This window comes from Charadrius vociferus, unplaced genomic scaffold (genome assembly GCF_000708025.1).
Source record: "Charadrius vociferus isolate BGI_N301 unplaced genomic scaffold, ASM70802v2 scaffold423, whole genome shotgun sequence".
Taxonomy (NCBI): Eukaryota; Metazoa; Chordata; class Aves; order Charadriiformes; family Charadriidae; genus Charadrius; species Charadrius vociferus.
The window spans coordinates 2,710,569-2,731,532 of NW_009648149.1; the positions used below are offsets into that span (position 1 = coordinate 2,710,569).

The window sequence follows — 20,964 nt, forward strand, 5'->3', positions numbered from 1 at the left end:
CTCGGCCTCCCCGCCGGCCCCGACCTCGGCCCGGTGCCGCACAAAGGGGCACAAATCCCCTGTGAGGAGAGAAGGACGGCGAGGGGGAGCGGAGGAGGCTGGGGAGGAGCTCGGTAGTGCATGGAGCGGCCTCAGGCTGCGAACCCCTACGGGGCGTGTGGGGAGAAAGAGGGATCGGAGGGTGAACTTCATCCCCACAGTAACGTATCTCGAGTCAGGTTTTTGGGAAGGACTTGAGCACTCTCGAGGAGGGAGTTTGGAGCTCTGTTACGAGGGAAATCACCTCAAGAACCATCATGATGGAGGCACCTCAAGGAGGCCAAGGCCTGGACGCCAGCCCTCTCCCTCCCTGAGGCACAGTGTGGCTCATCCCTCCCAGAAGGTATCGTTTCCCCAAAGTCGGTACCTTCCTTAGGTACAAGTCCACCTGGAGAGATTGAAACGCAAAGCAACAACAAAATAAAGCAGATCCTGGAGTGTACCCAAACACTCCATCAGAGGTTAGCAGGCGTGATGGGCCAAGATGATCACATTCTAATTTTGTTCTTCATCAGAAACATACCAAAGAAATTACAAAGCATCCAAATGGGTAAATCAACGGTTGGGTGCTGCACTTGTGGCAAAAGTCACCTTCTTGTGGCAAAGCGCCACGTAATGGGGGATGGGCGGGCTTGCGGCTGTCGCGCAAAGACAAGGAGCGCAACATCCCGATGGAAGGAAAGTATTTCTGGGAGTCACTATAAAAGAAATTTGCCCTTCTGCAAAGCCCCCGTCTGTAAAAATGTTTCTCTCTTACTTTAAAAAAATAAAATACGTTATTCTCTTGGAAAATTCATTTCTCCTTAGCATAGCTACTTGCAATGTCATTTACAACAAAGTAAATTTAGCTCTTAATGTTGTCATCATTGCTATAAATGAATGAAGAATAATTTAAATATTTGTATCCATTTTTAGATACGAGGCTGACCACAAAGAACAGGCGAAAGAGAATCCAAACCTGAAAAATTGTAGTCTTAAAAAGGGAATTGGAAACACACTTTGAGTTAAATTGGGTATATGTGAATAAGTCCTTACCAAGAAAATCTAACTCCTCAAACCAGGACTCTGATAATTCTTGACTAGGTTTAAAGTGCCATCTTAGAGACAGGATTACCAGTTGCAGAAAAAAAAGCCAAACAACAATAGTGTTTTTAGAAATTGCTTTGGTCCAAACCAAAGCGAGCAAGTTAAGACTACAAAGAATCTTGGACCTTCATTACTTCTAAAATTAACTTAAAAACTACTAAGCAAACAATAATCAAAGTAGTTTTTGTTCTTTTTGGTGTATTATTAAAAAAATTGCAAGGGCTGTTGAAGGGCTTCCTTTTCCCTAATTTTTTTAAACAGATAATATTCCTCCTTCAATATTTGCATTATGTTTAATGAATTTTTGGAAATCAGAGGGGTGAAGGACATTTGTAAATAGTTCGTGTTTTTGTCATGGGACAATTTGAGACCGGCCAGATTCAGCCCGTCCTGAACAATATTAGCTTAGCCTTCGTACTTAAACCAAGAAACAGGAACAACTGTTATAACAAATAACTATTATAACAAATTATTAGTGTGAGATCTGATCTAAAGAAAATTTCACATTCTTAGAAATAACAACATTTTCACAGGTCACCATTCTTTGAGAACTGTAACTGAAAAATAAGTATATACCTGCTGGTTTTTTTTTTTTTCAAATTTCAGATGAAGATTTGCATTTTAAAGCTATGAAATACCTCTTCCAGCACAAGTTATGAGGTGTAAGCTTCTTATGCCCAAGGATTTACAGATTATTAATCCTGCTGCCTATAAAATTATCCATGGAAAATACAAACAAAAAAAAAAGAATGAAAAGCATGCTAGCGAGTATTTACAAACTGATTTTCAGGTTAAGCTATGAAGTTGAAGGAGGGATACTAAATACTGTCTCCTCAAAACCTATCTGAATCATAACATAGATTATGTGATGGAAATTATGCTGGGACCATGAAAAAGATTGCTGTGCGAGGAATACTGAAACACATAACGATCTCCTCAGAAATAATTGCCAGATTAAGCTATTGTAGTAGAAATTATGGATCTGCTAAAACATACATTTAAGTGGAGCTAATGAAGTAATGAAATCATAGTAATTAATTATACCATTCATTTTTCCAGTTTGAAGGTGGATGCTCTGCTTCACCTGTATATTACTGATGATTAATCCTACCTATAGCAATCATCTTCTCAAAAGCTGCCTGCTTTTTTTTTTTTCATAGGCTGCAGGTATATCTGGATGAAAGTCATTAAAAGTTCAAGTGCATTGCTAAAAGAAATAGTTCAGAAATGAATAGTTTGGTATTACTGGCAAAAAATAAAACTACTGCAGTATTAGTTACAAATAGTTCCAGAGAAATGTAAGCATTTTACTTTTAGAGATAGTTAGTTAAAAGATTGCATTTTATAGCTAGAAGTATTCATCTCCCCCCACCCCCCACCCCCAACTTGACATTGCACAGGTAAATTCAGGAGTTGGCTGCACTGAAAGTCAACTACAGAGTGCTGCAGGAAGAGAGCAGGAAAGATCAAAGATACTGCCGTTGTGTGTGGAGGTGGTCCATGAAGATGAACAAGGAGGCAGGCCATGCACCACCTCATTCGACAACCAAAATCAGCCAAAGAGGCATCAGCATCAATAACCAATCTGACCTGCTGAAATATTCCCTCTTGAACCCAAATGTCATCCCTGTTTTGAACTACAGTACACCCTCAAGCAGGTACCTGGAGAATTAAAATATCATTTTAAATAAAAGAATAATCAAAATTAGGCACCAATCAAGTAAAACACCAGAGTCCTTTGGAGTACCCCGAGAGCATCAGTGAGGACATTAATACAGCACAGAAGTTGTGCAAGGCAACAATCCAGCCTCCTTTGAACCTCCACAAACATATCAATGCATTAGATAACGCAGTCCTCTCATTAATCTTCTGCCTTCAGGAATTACAGAATCACAGAATGGTCAGGGTTGGAAGGGACCTCTGGTGATCATCTAGTCCCATTCTCCCATTTTACTATACAGTTTCTGCGAGAAGTACCTAAGCAGTAGCACAGGTTACTGTCCTCTCTTCTGGTTTTGGCCAGCGCTCCTTCAGGTCAGCCATCGCTGCTCTCAGCTGTGTTCTTTGTACCTGCTGACTGTAACGGTGAAAAGAAATTGCATAAGCCTAAACAGTCATTGCTGACCCGTGCCGTGAGACCTGGCACAGGTTAGGGAACCCTCTCACAAGTCTCTGTGCCATTGCATCTGCAGGAGCGGGAAACATCTTCAGGAAGATGCTGAGATGGTGCAACTCAGGATGAAATCGAGTGGTACCAGTCTCCACCCAGCTGCACCCAGGAGAGGAAGAGGACAGTGCGCCAATGCATGTATGTATTTTCCTTGAAGAGTTTCATCTTACTGAATACAGACCATCCTTCTATATACAGACTTTATATGTATATGTTTGTATGAGTATACTGTTACTCACTTTATGTTGCTTTCAAAACAAAGCCCTACACGTTTATGCTTTGCAGCCTAAACAGTCTTCAGTTTTCTAATGCACTTTCATTATGTTTCAAAATTACTGCAAAAGCAAAAAGCACTATTTAAAAATAGCAGAAGTGTCATGATCTGCAAGTGTAACTTTGGTTGCGCTGCTGACTTGATGCTATTATACAGATAAGCCACTTTGCGGTAATTTAATTTAGTTCACTAAAATCCTTGTTAATTAATAGTAATGTACCCATCCACAGCAGTTGCTTTTGTAGCTCTTCTAAGCTGAAGATTAATTTACCCGTGCTTTCGCAGCTTTGAAGTGATACAAGCCATATATCTTTTTTCATTTTTATGGGTTGAGACTGTTAAAAGAGAATTGTGTTACAGACATTCTGACTGAATTAGAGATGCATTCAGGCATAAATGTCCATGTTCAAAAGTGCAAACAAGTTCAGATCTGTGCAGATAAAATAAAAGCCAAGATTTAGAACATCTGCTGGATCTCAAAGACCCATCTGATGTTCCCAAGTATACGAGATAATAGGAATGTATCTGTGAGCTCCTTAGATAAGTGATTTCTCATATGAAAGAGAAATCTAAACAATTTTCTGAAACTATGTGATTGGTATGTTTCCTGCAGTGAGGGTTTGGAATCCACCAGTTGCTGCAAATATGAAGCTTCCATAAAAATCCCCGATTGGTAGCACCGCTTCATGTGAACAATGCGTAAACAATACCATTCTCTTTAGTCTATATTATGCCCACTGTTTCAAGCTTTAGCTGCTCTGTTTGTTTCATTAGGAAACTGAAATTTTGATACCAAAAGATGTAGATTCAGTTGTCAACACCTGTAATTAGTTCAGTGATGATCATCAGTTCAGACTGATAACCTCAGTCACTTATCTCACAAATGCAAATTGCCTCCAAAATATACCAGAGGTGCCAAAAATAAGTTCCTTTCACGGTTTTTCTAACAAATTTAAATATGTCTGGCATTCTCATTGTAACATTCTATAGTGCAGTAACAAGGGGGATCCTTAAAACAAACGGAATCAAATTACCAACCTAGAACAGCACAGTGAGCAACTGATACCTGCAGTATTCTGGTGAAGTAAAACCTTCGTAGCCCCTCTCTGCAGCTAGGGCATAGTCTCAGGCTTCGCTTGTTCTGCAGGGTTACAGTTCAGTAATTAACCATTAGAATAACTCAGCATGTCTAGACTGCAGTTTTGTTGAGACAAGGTACTGCGCCATGGTAAATCCACCCAACTAACTGTTAAGCTCGTTTTAATACCAGAGATATTTTGATTAATGTTTCATTCTCCAAGCACTTAGGAATTGCAGTAATATGGGATCAGACTTGAGGTCCATCAAATCACATCGCAGCAGTGCCCATCTTGTCGAAGAGATGCCAGATGGGCAACAGATTGCTTCAGAGACCACAACAGCCACACGCTTCATTCCGAGCTGCATTGCCAATAAACACTTCCATTCACCTTTTGCACTGCTTTGTGGGAGCCGTTTATGTACTGGACATAGCTCACATTCACTGGGAGATGTCAGGTATTGCTGCTTATGACCAAAAATGGGATGTTTCTTTACTCCTGAAACATTCTTTAATACAGATACAAAAACATTTCAAGTGACTTTGCCCACAGCTGAACATTTTAAGTGGAACCTGATAGCTATTAAACTTGGCGTAACACTACTCCTAAGTGTGTTAGGGATGATGGATTGTCTCGGTAATAGACTGGTTAGCAACTTCGCCTCAGTTTCCATTCTGTAACAAAGTGGTCTGCAAATAAACAGTAAAAAGATAAAAGAGGTAAGAGCTATAACTTATAAAGCGAGTAACTATTCTAAGGAAATCATTACACTGAAACGTAATGTAATGGTCTATTTTAGGAATCGTGGTCTTTGCAGTAGAATTTATAACCTTTGTTGCCTAATGTGTATCATTAGCAAATCTGTGTGAAGGTTATATTTAAAGACAGCAAAAAAAAGAGTAAATCTCAAAGAAAACCACCACAAAACGAATCCAGCTTCTTCAAAAGTAACTGAGAATAAAAGAAAGTAAGATCAAACAACTGTTGTAAGTACAGCCATCTTCAATAAATGGTCCTAAAGGCCAATATATTCACAGGGGAACCTCAATAATACCTTCTCCTAAAACAACGGCCTTCTTACTTTAAATGACCATTCTTCTGTGCATAGGCTTTATTTTTCCTCATTCAGAGAAAACTTCAAATTTAGTAATAACTTCTTGGCAGAAAGTACATTTTGGCAATTCTAGTATTAAAAAAAAAAAAATGTTCTTTGGGTTTCTAGCAGAAGCAGGTACAACCCCACATTCCTACACAGAGTATTTTTATTGGCTAACCTGTTAATGTGCTGCAAATTGTAGTTTCAAATCATTCTGTCTGTCTCAGATTCTCTGTAAGGGCCTATTTTCTAGGAGCTGGAAAGTGATATTGATAGTTTGCAGGAAATTGTGAAATCATTTCGCATCAAAGAATAATGAAATCATAATGCTGAGTTAAAGCATTCACTAGGGTGGATCTCCATTACTATAATCTCATTTACAGCCCCTACAGATCTGGCTAATTATAAACTCGAAGGAAACCTTTGAGGTGGTTAACTGGATAGGTGGTACGTACTGGGAGTGACCAGGCATCTTACCAGCAATTTGTTTTGATATGATAAACCAGTCATTGATTTATTCCTGCCAGCAGAGGATGGAATTTGAAACACCTCCCCCCCTCCCCAATATTTCGTCCTTAAAAACGCTCTAACTTGTTAAATATGGAAAACTGGCATAAAGGATGTAATGCAAGCCAAACTTTCACAATGTATTAAAGAATTTATGAGACTTTAAAATGTTCTGCCATTCCATTATAAAAAGGTTTCCATAGAAACTGTCATGCAACATGACTTTTTGCTATAAACACATTTACTGAAATGTCTGACTTCTACATGTTCATTCTGTTTTCATGGGGAAAAACCAAACCCATCCCCTTCCTGTTATCCAGATTCTCTGGCTGAGGTTACAGCAGTAACACATTCTGACTTGTATAGAGATTTCCTCAGTTAAGTTGCAATGAAAATAAACACACTTTAAAAAGGTTATTATTATTTTGCAGAAATTAGATAGTGTAGTTTAATTACCAAACCTTTACTCTCTCCAAATTGCATGTGATTTGCGTACATTGTGCCAAGGGAATTGATACTGAGAGCAAATTAATTGTTGAAGTGTCAGAAAGTTGGAAAACTGCAAATAAGTATACTAAAACTATTTGACCGAGTTCCCGGTTTCCTGTAGTTCTCAGTGCCAACCTATCTCAGCGTGCCTGTCTGATTTCATTACCCCTAGGTGCAGTGGAAGAGTTTTAAAATTAGAAAAATCCATCAGTGTTGACCAAACTGGACATACTTGGCAATCTAACCCAAGGCTGGCCCGTTGTTCAACTGGTGTGATAGTGCCGGGGTTTAAAGAGGAGACTGACAGTTTTGTAAGAAGGTTGGTGTGGCACCACCTCTTTCTGCACTTTTTTTTTTCATGTAGACATATTGCTTGTGAAAAGTGCTGACTTGCCGCTCTCGGAGGCTGAGGTTGTTCCCTTGCTCTGTGGAGCAGCTGTTGTACTCAGGCCCTCACCTTTCATTGCCAGGTGGAGGGTGGGTAGAAAGGTTCCTGCACTGTGCTTTTTGGCCAACAGGTTCCCTTCCTTGCTATTGCTATTTCTGTTCCATTCGTGGCAATAACAGCGGAGAGCACTTGTTCAGGCAGCGCTCCAAGAAGCTGGTGTGTTTGCCAGCTATAAAAACGTAGAATAAAATAGAACAAAACATAATTGTCACTGCTGGCTCCCAGCTTCTGAGAGCAGGTACCATCTACTGCTACCACTAATGAAACCAGCTCAGGGATAACAGTAAAGTTTTTCCACAGCGTTTAGACAAGGCCATTATGATTCATCTTGGAGCTGAAGGTGAAACTTTCAGATCTAATACGCATTCTGCGTCTGCCATCAAATTCGTGCTTCTTTTTGGCTCGGGCCATCACTATTGCTAACTGATATCAACCACCACTTTCTGATGGGCATAGAATTGCGTTGCATTACAACAAAAGCCTTGGTTAAACCCAGTAGGTCTGATTATTTGAAGGAAATTCTTCTTTTACTTTGGACATCTGTTTTCCCTTAACGTATTATTAGATCAATTGTTTACTGATAATCTCACTGGAAGTTTGCAGAAGAGAGGTCAAAGTGATTAAGCCTTTGCTTGGAACGCAGCAGGCAACCAGTAAGTGCATGTTCTAGCGCAGGCTGCCATGAAAAGTCAGTAACTTGCTTCGGAAACTCCTGTTCACACACAGTGTTAGACACGCTCCCAATTGCTGCCAGTTCAGGTTCCCATGCAGAGGATCTGCATGTCCGGACCTCAAAAAGCACAAGCCAAAGCAGGTGATGTAGATGGTGCAGAGGCAGGGAAGCATCAGGCTCTCGACAGAGATGAAGCTGGCAGCGTTTCTGCGCATGCACTGGCAGACGCACCAGTTATGTCTGGCACTTCACTAACGAGGCAGGGGCCAGAGGACTGCACTCTTGGACTCGAGTGTCTAAATTCCACTGTAGCCTTGGCTTCAGAAACGCAAGCCCTTCTGGGCCAAGGTCCTTCCGTGACTCAGTTCAGAGCACATAGAGTAGAGAAAATAATTACCTCTCATCACGTAGAAGTGCTGCAAATAAGTAATGTGAAATACTTTATGGCACTTATACTACTTTTGCATAGTTGGGGACCATAGCAAAGGGGGGATTGTACAGCAAAACAACCCAACAGTTACCAAATTAACTGCTGTAGGAATTAATATTCCAAACATCACTGGAAGCATAATGCAGGCTCCTTTGAAAATGCCAGCCATAGCTGGGATTCTCTTTTAAAAACAAATGAAATGGGTAACTAAGAGCGAGGAACACTGCAAATTAATCTTCGCACTTGCATACTCCCTTCTGGACTATCTGCACTCTCTTAACTTGATCCAGGACTTCTGCATCCTATTTTTTCCCCATTTTCCATATTTGCTGCCAGCTTACTACCCCAATTTGTACTCTGACAAATCTACTTTCTATCCTCATCACTATTTCTGGGTCACTTTACAGAATGAAGCCTTTGAAAGCAGGATACCTCATTTTGTCCAGTTATAGTCACAACTGCTGCTGCACACGTGAACATCTCACGAATTCTCATCCGTCTTCTCTCTCATTGCCAAGGGCAAGGGTAAAGGTAATATTTCATGGCTTAAATGGCCTTATAAAATGTGCATGGGCAAACTGTAACGTATTCTTCTTTCCAAATCACATTTTTTACCAAGGCAATAATGTACACAAATTAAAAAATCATCTCAATTAATTTCAAGCAATATATTCTGAACATGTAAACAGCTTCTATCTCTGGGCAGGCCAGCTGGATTACTTGGATGGAGGACCTGCTTGTTACATACAGGAAAAAAGTCAATACACTTCACAGTTCTCAAATAGGGAAAGCATTAAGTCAATTTAATGTTAGTGAACACAAACCAAAAGCAATGCTAATTTTAACTTCAAAAGAACCCATTCTGGAAGAATGAAAGAAAACCTCCAGGAAATTAATATATCTAAGTTTCAAAAATGAAACAAGTGGAAAATTAATGGCCATAAAGTCTAGCAGTTATGGGTAAGGAGGATACAGGGTATGAGTCCAAGCCAGGCAGCTAACTGCTCTTTTTATCATCTTGTGCCTCAGTCAACACAGTAAAATCATCATGGGGAGGGAAGGCCATGGCAGCAACACCTGCAATAAAAATGGAAGAGCTATCCTGCAGCTTCTTAGAAACAGATTACATCCATGTTCCCTGCTGTATTTAACAGGTTTTGTTTCAAATGAACAATAGTATCTTTACCAGCATTACATTTATTCCTGCTAGGATGAGGTTAGCTGTCAGCATGTGAAGTTGTGATTTGGCACACCTCTAGAGCTGTGTTTTTCCCGCAATTGTTCCTCAATAGCAAGAACTTTGGCTCTTCTCATTACTTCAAGTATAAGCAAGGTTGTCCAGACCCCACGAAGCAAGAACAGTTTGTATGTCCTGGAACAAAAGTGATGAAGCTGAAGTGAGGTGCAGCTCTACGAAAACTTTTAAAAGTAAAAGCTTTAAAAGGTAAAAATAAGGGGGTTTGACTGCTGTAACTTTTTGATAGCTGTTCAAAGAGAAGTGTAACACAGGTATTTCTGGCAGGGCTGCAACAGAGAACACTGCAAGCAGTTTCTGCCTGGCATGGAATTTGAAGAACATCAAAAAAATCTCAGCATTGTAGTCAAAGTAATTAGTATTACTGCATTTCACAAGGTATGTGCTCATTCATATTACTTTCTGATACATTTTGAACAAAAATTATTTCTTCCACTATAAAAAAGTAGTACAAAATATGCCAGTGTGGGCCAATAAATGTATATGCAACCTGTTTTAACACTGCAGTTTAATTAAAGCTGGACTTAATGATGTGCTGCTCACTACAAATGTGCTCCATAGCCTTGTCTGGTTTACATTAACATCAGCACCAGGGCAGGCAGGCAAGTGCAGATCAAACCAAAGGTGTGCTGTTCTTTATTTCTGTTCATATTATTTTATATGCAAGGAAACTAGTCTAATGCCGCTTGACGTAAAAAACTACAACTGGGGAGCAAATACTCACGTTCAGGAACTTCCGCTGCATAGCGAGATTCCTTCGTATGTATGCAAATGGGCAAAACCCAATTTAAATTCCGCTTTACAAGCCAGTGACTTCCAGAGACGCTTTTGTCCTGTGGTAACAGCTTTTGGCTGAATTCCAGCTTCTATGTTACATTCACAGATTTGAACAAATAAAGTCTTAGCTAGAACTTCAAATCTGATTTACCTGCGAATTCTAGGGAGGACACCTTTATGAGTTCTGTAGGTCTAGGAAATCAACAAGTCTCGTTCAATGTTTCGCACAAACTGTTATTAAAACTTACATACAGTTGAACAGTTTTCACACTGAAAGCTATTTTCCCTTCATGCTTAAAAATGCTGCTTCTTGGCAGGGTGTGGTGTTCTTTGGTCTAGCAGTAATATTAAGATAATGCATTTCCTTCTAAAGGCAAACCTGACAAAACAGCCAGTTTGTCCATTACCCACCAAGAGGCATTATTTTGGATTCAAAATTAGAAATTCTAGCAAGTTTGGTCTACAGAAGGACACACAAAGAAATCAGATTCAGCCCTTTGAGAACACAAAGCAGTGCTTCATAGATTTCTGCAGGTGTCTGGTCACCAAATGCCCCCAGCCCGTTCCTACAGAAGCACAACAGAATGGCAAATCAGTGCAACCAGTTTTTAGTAGCACAGATGAAAAAATTCCAAATGATCGTCTTTGGTGAGTCTATATATTGGCTGCCCACTTCCAGAAATGTTCACTTCCCAAATAATGACCAACAGGCTATCAAGAAAAAATAAAAAAAAGCTTTAAAAGAGATGCCAATACTGTCATTCATACAGAAAGTTTAGATCTTTCTAGTTTGTTTGTAAAAACAAGAGGAACCTGACCAAATGTTTCACTCCTGTTGTAGCACTCACGCAGACAGAAAATTAAAGGAACTTTAGACAGAATAATTTCAATCTAGCCAGTTATCCACAGAACTATACTTTATATACAGTTTATTTCACTAGAGATTTTAATTTTATACATAGTATAAAGGGGTATCCTGATATCACACATATAGTTATTTTACTGTACTGTTTAAAAACCAATTTTTTACATAATACAGTATTAAGTACCATATTAATTAAAACAAGTGATTTTTAAAAAAACCCTACGTATAAATGGATCTTTATCATATGCACAGTGCAAGAATGTTTTTATATCATTGTAATCACAAAATGTGAATCTAAAATACAACACTGTGATTTAAAACTAATTTATAATTATGACGCTCTGTGTTGTAGACAGTTTGATTAATCTTTGTTTGAATGATCAAGCAACGTTAAATTCCAGACAGACAGCAGCAGCTTAAAATCATGATCTCAGAAAGATACCTTCCACAGTAACCCAAGTTTTACAAAACACTGGTTTATCCCTACTTCTGATCTTGACAGTGTGCTAAGGAAACAGAAGAATGGCACAGATTTCATTTGGAATTATCTGGTAACTAATGCTAAATAAATTCTGTATTACTTCCACACAGGAAACCTTTAAGGATGATCGAAGAGGTAAAGATAGAGAGGTTTATGGGCAGAATTCTCAGAATTTTAGTAACGGAGGACAGGATTTCTCCTCTGCAAATAGGAAGAAAATACTGTAATATAAATCAGGTTCTAATATTTACAGAAAACAATTGTGGAAAAGAAAGCATTCATACTGTAAACACATCAGAAAACTTCTTCATTTTCCCTTTTGCAGAGTGGGGCAGTGGATGAATATCAGCTAATAAGAAACAGATGTCTTCCTCAGAAGAACCACTTCACCATCACAGAATATATGTGGCAGTTGTTGAGAATTGCTAACATGTTTTCTCCCTTCCCTCCCCCCAAAGTTTCAAGTTCAATAAATAGTAGAAAAATAATCCTTTACTTAAAAATCTTGAGATGCATTGTCCCAGGTTCCATCCAGCAATTGTCGGAGCAGTGAACTTTCTACACGCGAAACAAACCGCAGAGAAACCAACAGCCTTTCCCCCCCCAGCTCTATCTGGCACTTTTTTAGCCTTCAGCTGCCCGGATTTCTGCTCTTCCAGTTAAGGAAACCAAATCATCTCTGGCTCTTTTAAGCTCGCTCTCTCCTCTTGGCTCAGCGTAACAGGGCTTCCAAAGCTTCAGCTGCTGTATAAACTTGCGTCCCTGTTTCTGGAGGTCCGACGTGCCTCCTGCTCCATTTTATTCAATGTTATGGCAGGTCCATTCATCAAGCACATTTCCCTTCCATTTCGGAGCCAACCTTACATTTATAAAAATGTAAAGCTTTTATGCCTAACAGTTTACTCAGGAAGTGAATTACATCGTTCCTGGTGAAAAGCACAGAAGCAAAGCTGCCCGTTGCTGCATGGATCATTGTTCGCAAGTTATGTTTCTTTTGTCCTTGTTCATTAGCATTCCGCATCCACAGTGTGTACCGTGACGGCAGCCTGTAAGTGGTGGCTGTGGTGAAGGGTCGGGTGGTGCAACCGGTAGTGGTGAAACTTGTGACTCAAGAGGGCAGCTGTTTGAGGCGGCGTGTCCAGGTCTAAGTCTTCATCGTGGTTTCCAACATCCACACCAGCCGACAACGGGTCGTTATTGCATGGAGGGTTTTCACTGTCTTCCTGAGGACTCATAGTGCTGTAGCCTAGGAAAAAACCCAGCAGGATGAAGAATTAAAAGCAAGACTAAAAGGTGCTGACTGCCGTACCCTTTATGGAATCTGACACAGTCGGTGCTTTATAGAGAATAAAACAATTGATTTAATTAATAGAAAAAGAAAAAAAAAACACCCAAACAAACCAACGCATCCTCTCCTGTAAGTTCATAATGACTCTCTTGCCCTGTCACCATCTTTGTTTATAAGCTTTGGGGACCTACAGTCTGTGCCACCCCAAACAGTAAAACCCAATCGCGTTCAACAGTTTGTTACGGTAGAATTGCTAGCACTGATTTGAAAAACAAAACGTAACAGCATTTTTTTGGGCAGTGGTATCTTTTAAGATGTTACTTGGATTTTTGCAGACAGACAACAAGTAGGTAGGATCCGCTCCTGTTACCTCTATTCCTATCAAGCCGCATCTTTCCTCGGAAGGCTCGCCAGCTGCTGTGTCTGGAAGCAGCAAAACTTGTCACATCACCTTGTTGTGTAATCACAGTATTCTCTTTTTAAGAGGAGGAGAGCACTTTTCACATGTGAGGGTCTATTTACAAAACCCAAACATATGTTTTTAATGTTGGTGAGCTTTCCATACAATTAAAGAAATCCATTGAATCCACACGGAAGCGTTTCACACAGCAGGTCCATTAAGCCAAACAGTACTGACCCTTCCAGCTAAACACATGCACATAGCACAATTAACTCGAGCCTGTCCTTTGGCTAAAATATCTGCTACTGGAGTCTGCGAAGTTTAAAAAAAACAACAATCAACCGTCTGTAGGAGTAACGAGACATTGCATTCTCTGGGATATCCGAAGGAAATTATGTCACTAGAAAGCCAGCTAACGGCTAACCCTTGCAAGACAAGATGGAGCTTTCTCAGTGAGGAAGCTGTCTCGTAACAGGTCCCTCGGAGATTTTCTGTCCCTGTCTTTTGAAGCAGGTGCTAGTAGTTACTATGAGATTTAGATTTACCACTGAAACCAGCTGTTACCACTCAAAACCAGTTTGCAGTACAAAGAAAACCACCTCAGTATTTCTAAATGCAAAAACACAAACAGAATTTGAAAGGAAAAAGATCTTGGTTTTATTAGAAAAATAGTGCTTTTCAGAAAACTTTGGCTAAGAGCTGAAAGCCCAGTAATGCTTCTGAGCATCTCGGTCAGGTTTTCAGCTTGAGACACCTAAAAGAAGTGTGTTAAAACTATCAGGCTGAGTACCCACAGCTGGTTCTCATTTCCCATGCTCTGAGTCATGGTTTCTAGCTGGCAGAGAGGAATTGGGGAAGAAGACTGGGCAGCCCTTTGACGAAGACGGAATTACAGAAACTAAAAATAGAAGCGCACATTTCAGAACTAGGTAGACAGTTACCCTGCTAACGCTGACTAGAGAGATGGGAAGGATTTGCCAGGACTACAAGAAATGGAGCAAAAGGAGCACTCGTCTAGCAAATCTGCCTTAGCACAGGTAATCTGGCCCCAAATCCACAGTAATTCCTCCTAGAGCAAGATTGTCTTTCAGACATCTGTTCATCCACGTCCCACGGCTTTGGCCTTCAGATTTCCTGTCCCTCAGCAATTCCATTAGTGCAGCCACCGTCTTAATAACTGAAGAGGTCTGCAGTGACATACTCAGCCACTACAACACACAGCTAGAGCTGACATCTGTGGCAGACTGCCTTGGCTAACCCCCCCTCTTAATTTATATTAAGCCTCCTCATGAGTCAACAGCATGACACCCTTCTAAGAGCTTTCAAGATTTAGGAAGACTTAGTCTCAGGGCATGAGAGATGTATCAAAATTCCCTGAACCTAAACAGGGTTGAAGTCTGTGAGCGCGGCAAACACACACAGCTGAATACCTTCCATTCCTACATGTGTACACAGTTAATGCTGATCATGATTTGCTTAAAGGTGACGTAAGATGTCCTCTGCGGTGATGGTATGGACTGAATGTGCAACAGAAAGGCTAAGGAGGCACCTGCCTCCTTGGTCTCTAAATCCATGCTTACTTTACCCCAGCAAATACAGATGTCCCACACATGTTGCTAGAATTGTATGAAAGATGTGAACGTCACGTCAAAGAGCAGAGCAGTACAGATGCTGACTTGATTCAAGGGACTTCCTTTCTCTCGTTATGTAGGAGAAGTCCATTATCTCAACTGAACATCTAGATTGTTGGGGTTGGCGATAGCAAAAGTGTGGTAAATGTAGTACCATTTCTGTTGGTCTGAATTGTGGTCCCCCAGTGAAGCTGAGAGAACCCCAAATCAGTCCGGGGAGCAGGGCATTTAGCTGCTGCTGTACTACCGCTGACAAAACCAGCTCCTCGCTGGGCAGCATCACCTGCTGAAGGGTGTCAAAACTGTTCAACTGTGAAGCAATAAGGAGCAAAGGTTTCTGTTTTGGTTTGGTTGTGGCAGCCTTATCTGTGACGTGCCAGACATCTGAAGGAAACCGAGTAACCACAATGATTAACCTGAGGCCAGGGCAGCGATTCAAGCTCTTACCGTGGTCGCTCTCTGTTCCTGATCGCCCCCAGTACCGGCGTCTGCGTTCGGGGCTGTGGGCGTGCCGCTCTATTACCGCTGCTATAAATCGAGTGTTACTAACTGGGAGAGAAAAGAAACAGAACTGGTTTTAAAGAAAGTGCTTTTACTGAATTATATCAGTGGGACAAATCAGGCACGGGGAATAGGCTTTCTGCAAACTAATTCTTCTCAAATGCTACTTTTTTCCAGAAGACCGTCAAGCGACAGAGGCGTAGGAGTAAGGAGACAGTATTTAAATGCGGAAGAGATCATGATCTAGTCGAACTTAATTGCCTTATCTGCTTGGATTAATAGAAGGTAGAGAATTATTGTGCCAATGCTAAAGAACCTGTGGCAGCACTGAAAGCTGTCTCAAAATGAAACTAAAAAGGACCTGGAGAAGCAAGCCATGAAACTCAGATGTGCTTATTTTTCAATCTTTGAATGTTGACACAGTTTCAAATCTTGGGTATTGCTTTAGTTCTGGTTTAGTGAGGGCCCAGAAACAGGGATTCGGTCTGACTCCGGAGCTCTCCCAGAGTTTAGGTGCACTGGCTCATCTTAGAGTACAGCAGTATCATATGCAAAGTGCCATTTTTACCGAACGGCAAAGAAGTACAGGCATCCCAAATCAATGCAGATAACATTTACTGCCACATTTGAAGAACGCACATGCCGGGCTTGGCCTCTGCTTTCCACAGCTGAACGAAGGTAGGAGTTTTCCATACCCTGTGCTGTCACAATTGCAATTTTTAGGCTGATCAGAGATACTTCTGGAAGTGGTCATGATGGGGGGGCGTAAGAGGCAAACCTCCTCCACACATAATCAAGATTAGTCTTCTAAAAGTAAAAAATGTAATTTTTCAGCATGAGACTAAAGGTGCATTGGAAATTACAGTTTGAGTTAAAAGCTTGTTCTGTCATTTTCTGCTGCTAATCAGCACAGGGTTTCCTCATGCATTTTTTAATTCAAGCATATTAAGAAAACAAATAGCTCATTTACTCTTAACCTAAGAGTTTTTACAGCAAAGTGACTTGGTACTTACTGATTCCTCTGTCTTCATGGCTGTCATCATCTCTCTCGTCCCTATCATTTTCCAGGTTCGACATACGCACTGACATTTCTACACACCATTACAAACAGAAAAATGCAACTGTTAAGAGAAAAATTTTGGATCATCTTACTAACGGCTGTCACCCTGGTAAAATAGTGGAAGCACTTTGCGTTACGGGGGGAAGAGATGCAGGCTGAGCTTGGTGTGCTCGTTTTCCAAGACAGATGGGGCTGGAGATTCTAGGAATACGACACACCCCACCTCCCCCTGCAAGGAACAGACTTTAAAGTTTTGAAGAAAGTGAACTGATTCAAAATAGAGGCAGGGTCTAACCAAATTTAGAGGTAATTAGCCCTGATCACACTTCTCACCTCTGCATCTTTCTACCAGTACCCTTTCTCCCAAACAAAGCTTTGTCTCTCAGACTTCAGTGGTTTTATCTATTTATGTACAGATATTCCATGAACATCACATGGACTGGAAGCAGGGAACGCAACCAAAAAAGACATGTCCCAGACAGCCCGAGCAGAAAAGCTATGAAATCTATAATACTCCCAAAAGCACCACTCTTGTGCAGAAATAAATGTATGTGATCAGCGTGCTATGACAAGGTCCAGAAAGCTGTGAAGTTGGGCTTATCATTTTAGCTCTAGAAAAAGTGTAACTTCAGCTTCCTGACAAGAACTGCACGTTAAGGGTTCGGGGCACTCTCCTCAGGCAGCAGCAGGTCTGGCTGCACCCAGGAGAGGGCAGCAATACACAAGCACCCTGGACGAGACCTGACTTTTATAAGGGTTGGCAAAAGGGAAATACAATGGGGTGAAGCATTGAAACAAAACCAAGGAAAGAGGGTTTGGATTTTTTTTTTTTTTGCTTGGTTGGTTTGGTGTTTTTTTTTAGTTTTGGGATTTTGTTTTTGTTTTTAATTCCCACTCTACTATTTCCCTCTCAAGAGTTATCAGCTCACCCTGGGCAGCCAAAGGTGACATGTGCTGGTGGCTCCTCCGATGTATCTGGTGGCGATACGCGTATACTGCTAGGACAAGCACCATAATGCAGCCCATAATGCCTCCAGCCACTGGGCCGACCGGTGCACTCTTGATCATGTTCAGAGTGATTACCTCATCTCCTAAATCAAAAGGGACAAAACAGGGGAAAAACCCATAAATGCTGTGCAAAAAGGTTTAAATCAATGTCTCTGAAGATTAGAGAAGATCTTGAAGGCTTTCTGGGTGCTCATCTGCACACACGCAGGACAGCACACTTTAAATAGGAGAAGAAATTCAGAGAGGGTACATGTTAAAGACAGGAACGTATAGCTACACTCAGCTTACACATCAGTATTTTCCAAAATGTAATACCCACAACAGGCCTAACGCAGCTACTTTACTGCTTGAGGCACTATTTATGCCAATTTACCACTAGCATAAGAGACAAACATGTTATGTGCAGCATGCTCTGACGCTGAAAGTGCATGTTATTGAATACAAACAGTTAAACGCAGCATCTTGTCAGACAGGCAGAGTTACCTATTGCTCCCAAGTCATCCACGTAGGGGCTCTTGGCTCCCACAATGCCACCGAAGCATTCCTTCTGAGGGGCACAATAGGACTTGTCCAGATGGGTCTTCCCGTCACTGTCGACCATACACCACTCGCAGTCCAACACACCAAAGCAATCCCTGAGAATTAAAAACGAAAGAAGACCATATTTACTTTCAAGTTCAACACTTCTCGTTTGCCATAGCTCAGTCTGTTTTAGAATCACGAGACAGAGGGAGGCCAAAATTATCCATAAACCCTCACATACGTAACGTTTGGCCACAAAAAACTTCTCATTAAAATGCTGAAGTACCACAAGGGAAGTTAAACAGGGAAGCTGCATCTTCAGCATGCATCTTCCAAATCTGTTTTGCTTTGTTTTTTTCTCCATCACTCAGCCTGAGCAAAGGGAGAACTTCCCACTTGTAACTCCTCCAATAAGACATTTCTCAGCACGGTGAGGTCTGACTATGGTTCCACCCTTTTTCTGCAATCCTCTGGAAGATGGAAGAAAGGATTTGGGAAGTCTGGTCAGAGCACGATATGTTCTAGCAATCTCAGTCCCCTGGAGACTGCTCGTAACTAGCAAAAAATAAATAAGCCCTCAGGCTTCTCTTCGTAATGCCAGGAGTGGAACAGAGAAGCAAGAAACTAGAATCTGACAGGCAGCTACCGTCCCTGATGTGCTCCGAAGTCACCACCGCAAAAGTGCTGTCTACTTTCTGTGAACCCTTTAGTCCACACATGCTTCCAGAAGGCAGAAACATAGCAGCATTATCCATTTTGCCAAGAGAAAGAATTCATTCTTTTTTCAACAGCAAATCCTCCACTTGCACAACCCTCGGTTCTCAGACTCACTAAGTGTGACGAGGAAGCCATTTGTTTGCTATTAATGGTGTGACTCAAACGGGAACACTGAGGTCTTCTGTTTCTGCACTGCAGCATAATGTCATCAGTGGTGTGCGCTGTAGTATCTCATTCTGGCATCATACTTCTTTTTTCTTCTTTTTTTTTTTCTTTAAAAAGTGTAAGGAAGAGCTATTTTCACTAATTATTTCAAGAATGCAGTATATTTTGAGGGATGGAGAACGCCACCTTACCCGCTCTCTGTTCTCTGATTGCACTGAGTGTTAATACACTGCGGGAGAGCATCCTGCAGGCTCGGATCGATTGCTGTGAAAGTCATTGGCTCCTGATGAACTTCACAACTGGGATTCCTATGTTGGGGCAAAAGGTAAAGCCTGTATTATAAAAGTAGTCAAAGCACAATCCTTGAAAAACATCATTTTTACCTATGACATATCATCTGTTTAATTATACTAAAAATACTATCTATTCTATCCTGTATCACCTGTGAGTTAGCATAAACAATTAATTAATTTTGTTAACTTCTGTCACACGCTGTTCCATGAAGAGGTTGGTTCTCACCTGCTTTCGGCGTTAGTGAGGTTGCCGGTGCATTCATTTACCTCCAGAGGGCACTCACAAGGGCACTCACATTCGTTCTGTTCCATTCTGCAGGGGCAGAAACCAGAAAAAACCCATCAGACGTTGCGCCGTGATTTTAGCCCCACGGTGCAGCTCCGTAACAGCAATTTGCTGTGGAGAAGGCTGTTCAGTAACCTTCCTCCTTCCCCCAGGAGCACAGGGATTGCTCTAATCTGCACTGGGACTGAGGACAACGTAGTAACATCCGCTCTGATCCATTACCCAACCCATGAAATTTAAAAAGCAGACAACCTCTGGACAAGTCTCAGATCTTGATGCAAGGATCCTTCTTGCCAGTGCACCAAAAGAAGTGATGATACTGGTGTAAGCAAAATCTGCAAGCACTCCTCAATGAAAAACTACATCAATCCACATAAAATCACAGGTATTGATAGGCCAGAACAAAGGTCCTGATCCACCCATAACCGCTCCTGAGAAACTGAATCTGTCATGTTTTTTAACATCATCCACCCAAACACATCAAGAACAAACTACCCTGTGTTTTAATCCACTGACAATATGGCAAAGGATTAGAGGTACGCTAAGTCCCCATGCCTCTTACAAACAGCACAGGTAAAGTAATTATGTTGGTTTCACTTCAGTTTTGCACTGCATGTTTTCATTGAGCTTATGAAGTAAGTATGTTTTTATAAACCTTGAATCAAAAGGAGGGCAGAAGTAACTGCCTGGACCAGCCCGTTCATTTCCCATCCCCTGCTCACCTGTGGCAGTTGAGGCAGAGTCTGTCTACCATGCTGCAGGCACAGAACGCAAGCGAATCGCAGGTCTCGTTGACGATTCCCACGAAGGCGTTGGTGCCCGGGATTCTCGTCAGCCTGTACTTGGAGCAGTGACTGCCGTGCACAAGGTTTGTCAGATCCCCCTAGGAAAAAAACAAACAGTGTCAACGGTGTTGCAAGAAACCTGTTAGTTTTGGGAGCTGAAGACTCCCCCATCGAAGGAAACCTACAGAGCTGAGGGAACACAAATGCATGGGAGCACTGCCTTCACAAGTAAGAGGCTTATAAAATTGTTTATCAACCTGTTGAGTTTTGCTTCCAAGCTACTGCTGGGTGGAAAGACTTTGCTGGAGACAGAAAAAAAATATGCTTAGCTTGTAAACATTACAAGATGTGGCAGCGGCGTTGAGCCCGATATGCCGCCGACAGCAGGTTCCATTTCACTCCTTCGCATCGCTCACCGACCCGTCCCCTCTGTGCCAGTCATCGGTGACCTCCGCAGAGAGGCTCCGCTCTGACGGGGAGGCACCATCACAACTTGTTGAAAAATTCCTGGCACATGTACTATAAAAACCAGCTGTGATCTGTTTGGTAGGCAGACTCATTCCTGATTCCTATTTGCATGCCACAATCTTAAGTTTTTGCTCTGTCCTATACAATTTCCCTTACAGTAATACGCTTCTC

At 41.4% G+C, this 20,964-nt stretch overlaps 2 protein-coding genes across 2 annotated transcripts in view; both read right to left on the bottom strand.

Moving 5' to 3' along the window:
- Nucleotides 1–10,291, bottom strand: part of RAVER2 (ribonucleoprotein, PTB-binding 2) — a 46,748-nt gene extending 36,457 nt beyond the window's left edge. Inside the window, exon 1 of the mRNA XM_009884006.1 lies at nucleotides 10,271–10,291. Within this exon, the coding sequence (XP_009882308.1) occupies nucleotides 10,271–10,291 (21 nt within the window). The remainder of the gene's footprint in view (nucleotides 1–10,270) is intronic.
- Nucleotides 10,292–11,234: 943 nt separating this feature from the next.
- CACHD1 (cache domain containing 1) overlaps nucleotides 11,235–20,964 on the bottom strand; it is a 74,442-nt gene continuing 64,712 nt past the window's right edge. The window contains exons 19-26 of the mRNA XM_009883972.1: nucleotides 20,263–20,423; nucleotides 19,481–19,567; nucleotides 19,153–19,269; nucleotides 18,041–18,192; nucleotides 17,479–17,640; nucleotides 16,503–16,580; nucleotides 15,436–15,537; nucleotides 11,235–12,915 (exon numbers count right to left, since the gene is read on the bottom strand). Of these exons, the coding sequence (XP_009882274.1) occupies nucleotides 12,677–12,915; nucleotides 15,436–15,537; nucleotides 16,503–16,580; nucleotides 17,479–17,640; nucleotides 18,041–18,192; nucleotides 19,153–19,269; nucleotides 19,481–19,567; nucleotides 20,263–20,423 (1,098 nt within the window). The 3' untranslated portion in view covers nucleotides 11,235–12,676. The remainder of the gene's footprint in view (nucleotides 12,916–15,435; nucleotides 15,538–16,502; nucleotides 16,581–17,478; nucleotides 17,641–18,040; nucleotides 18,193–19,152; nucleotides 19,270–19,480; nucleotides 19,568–20,262; nucleotides 20,424–20,964) is intronic.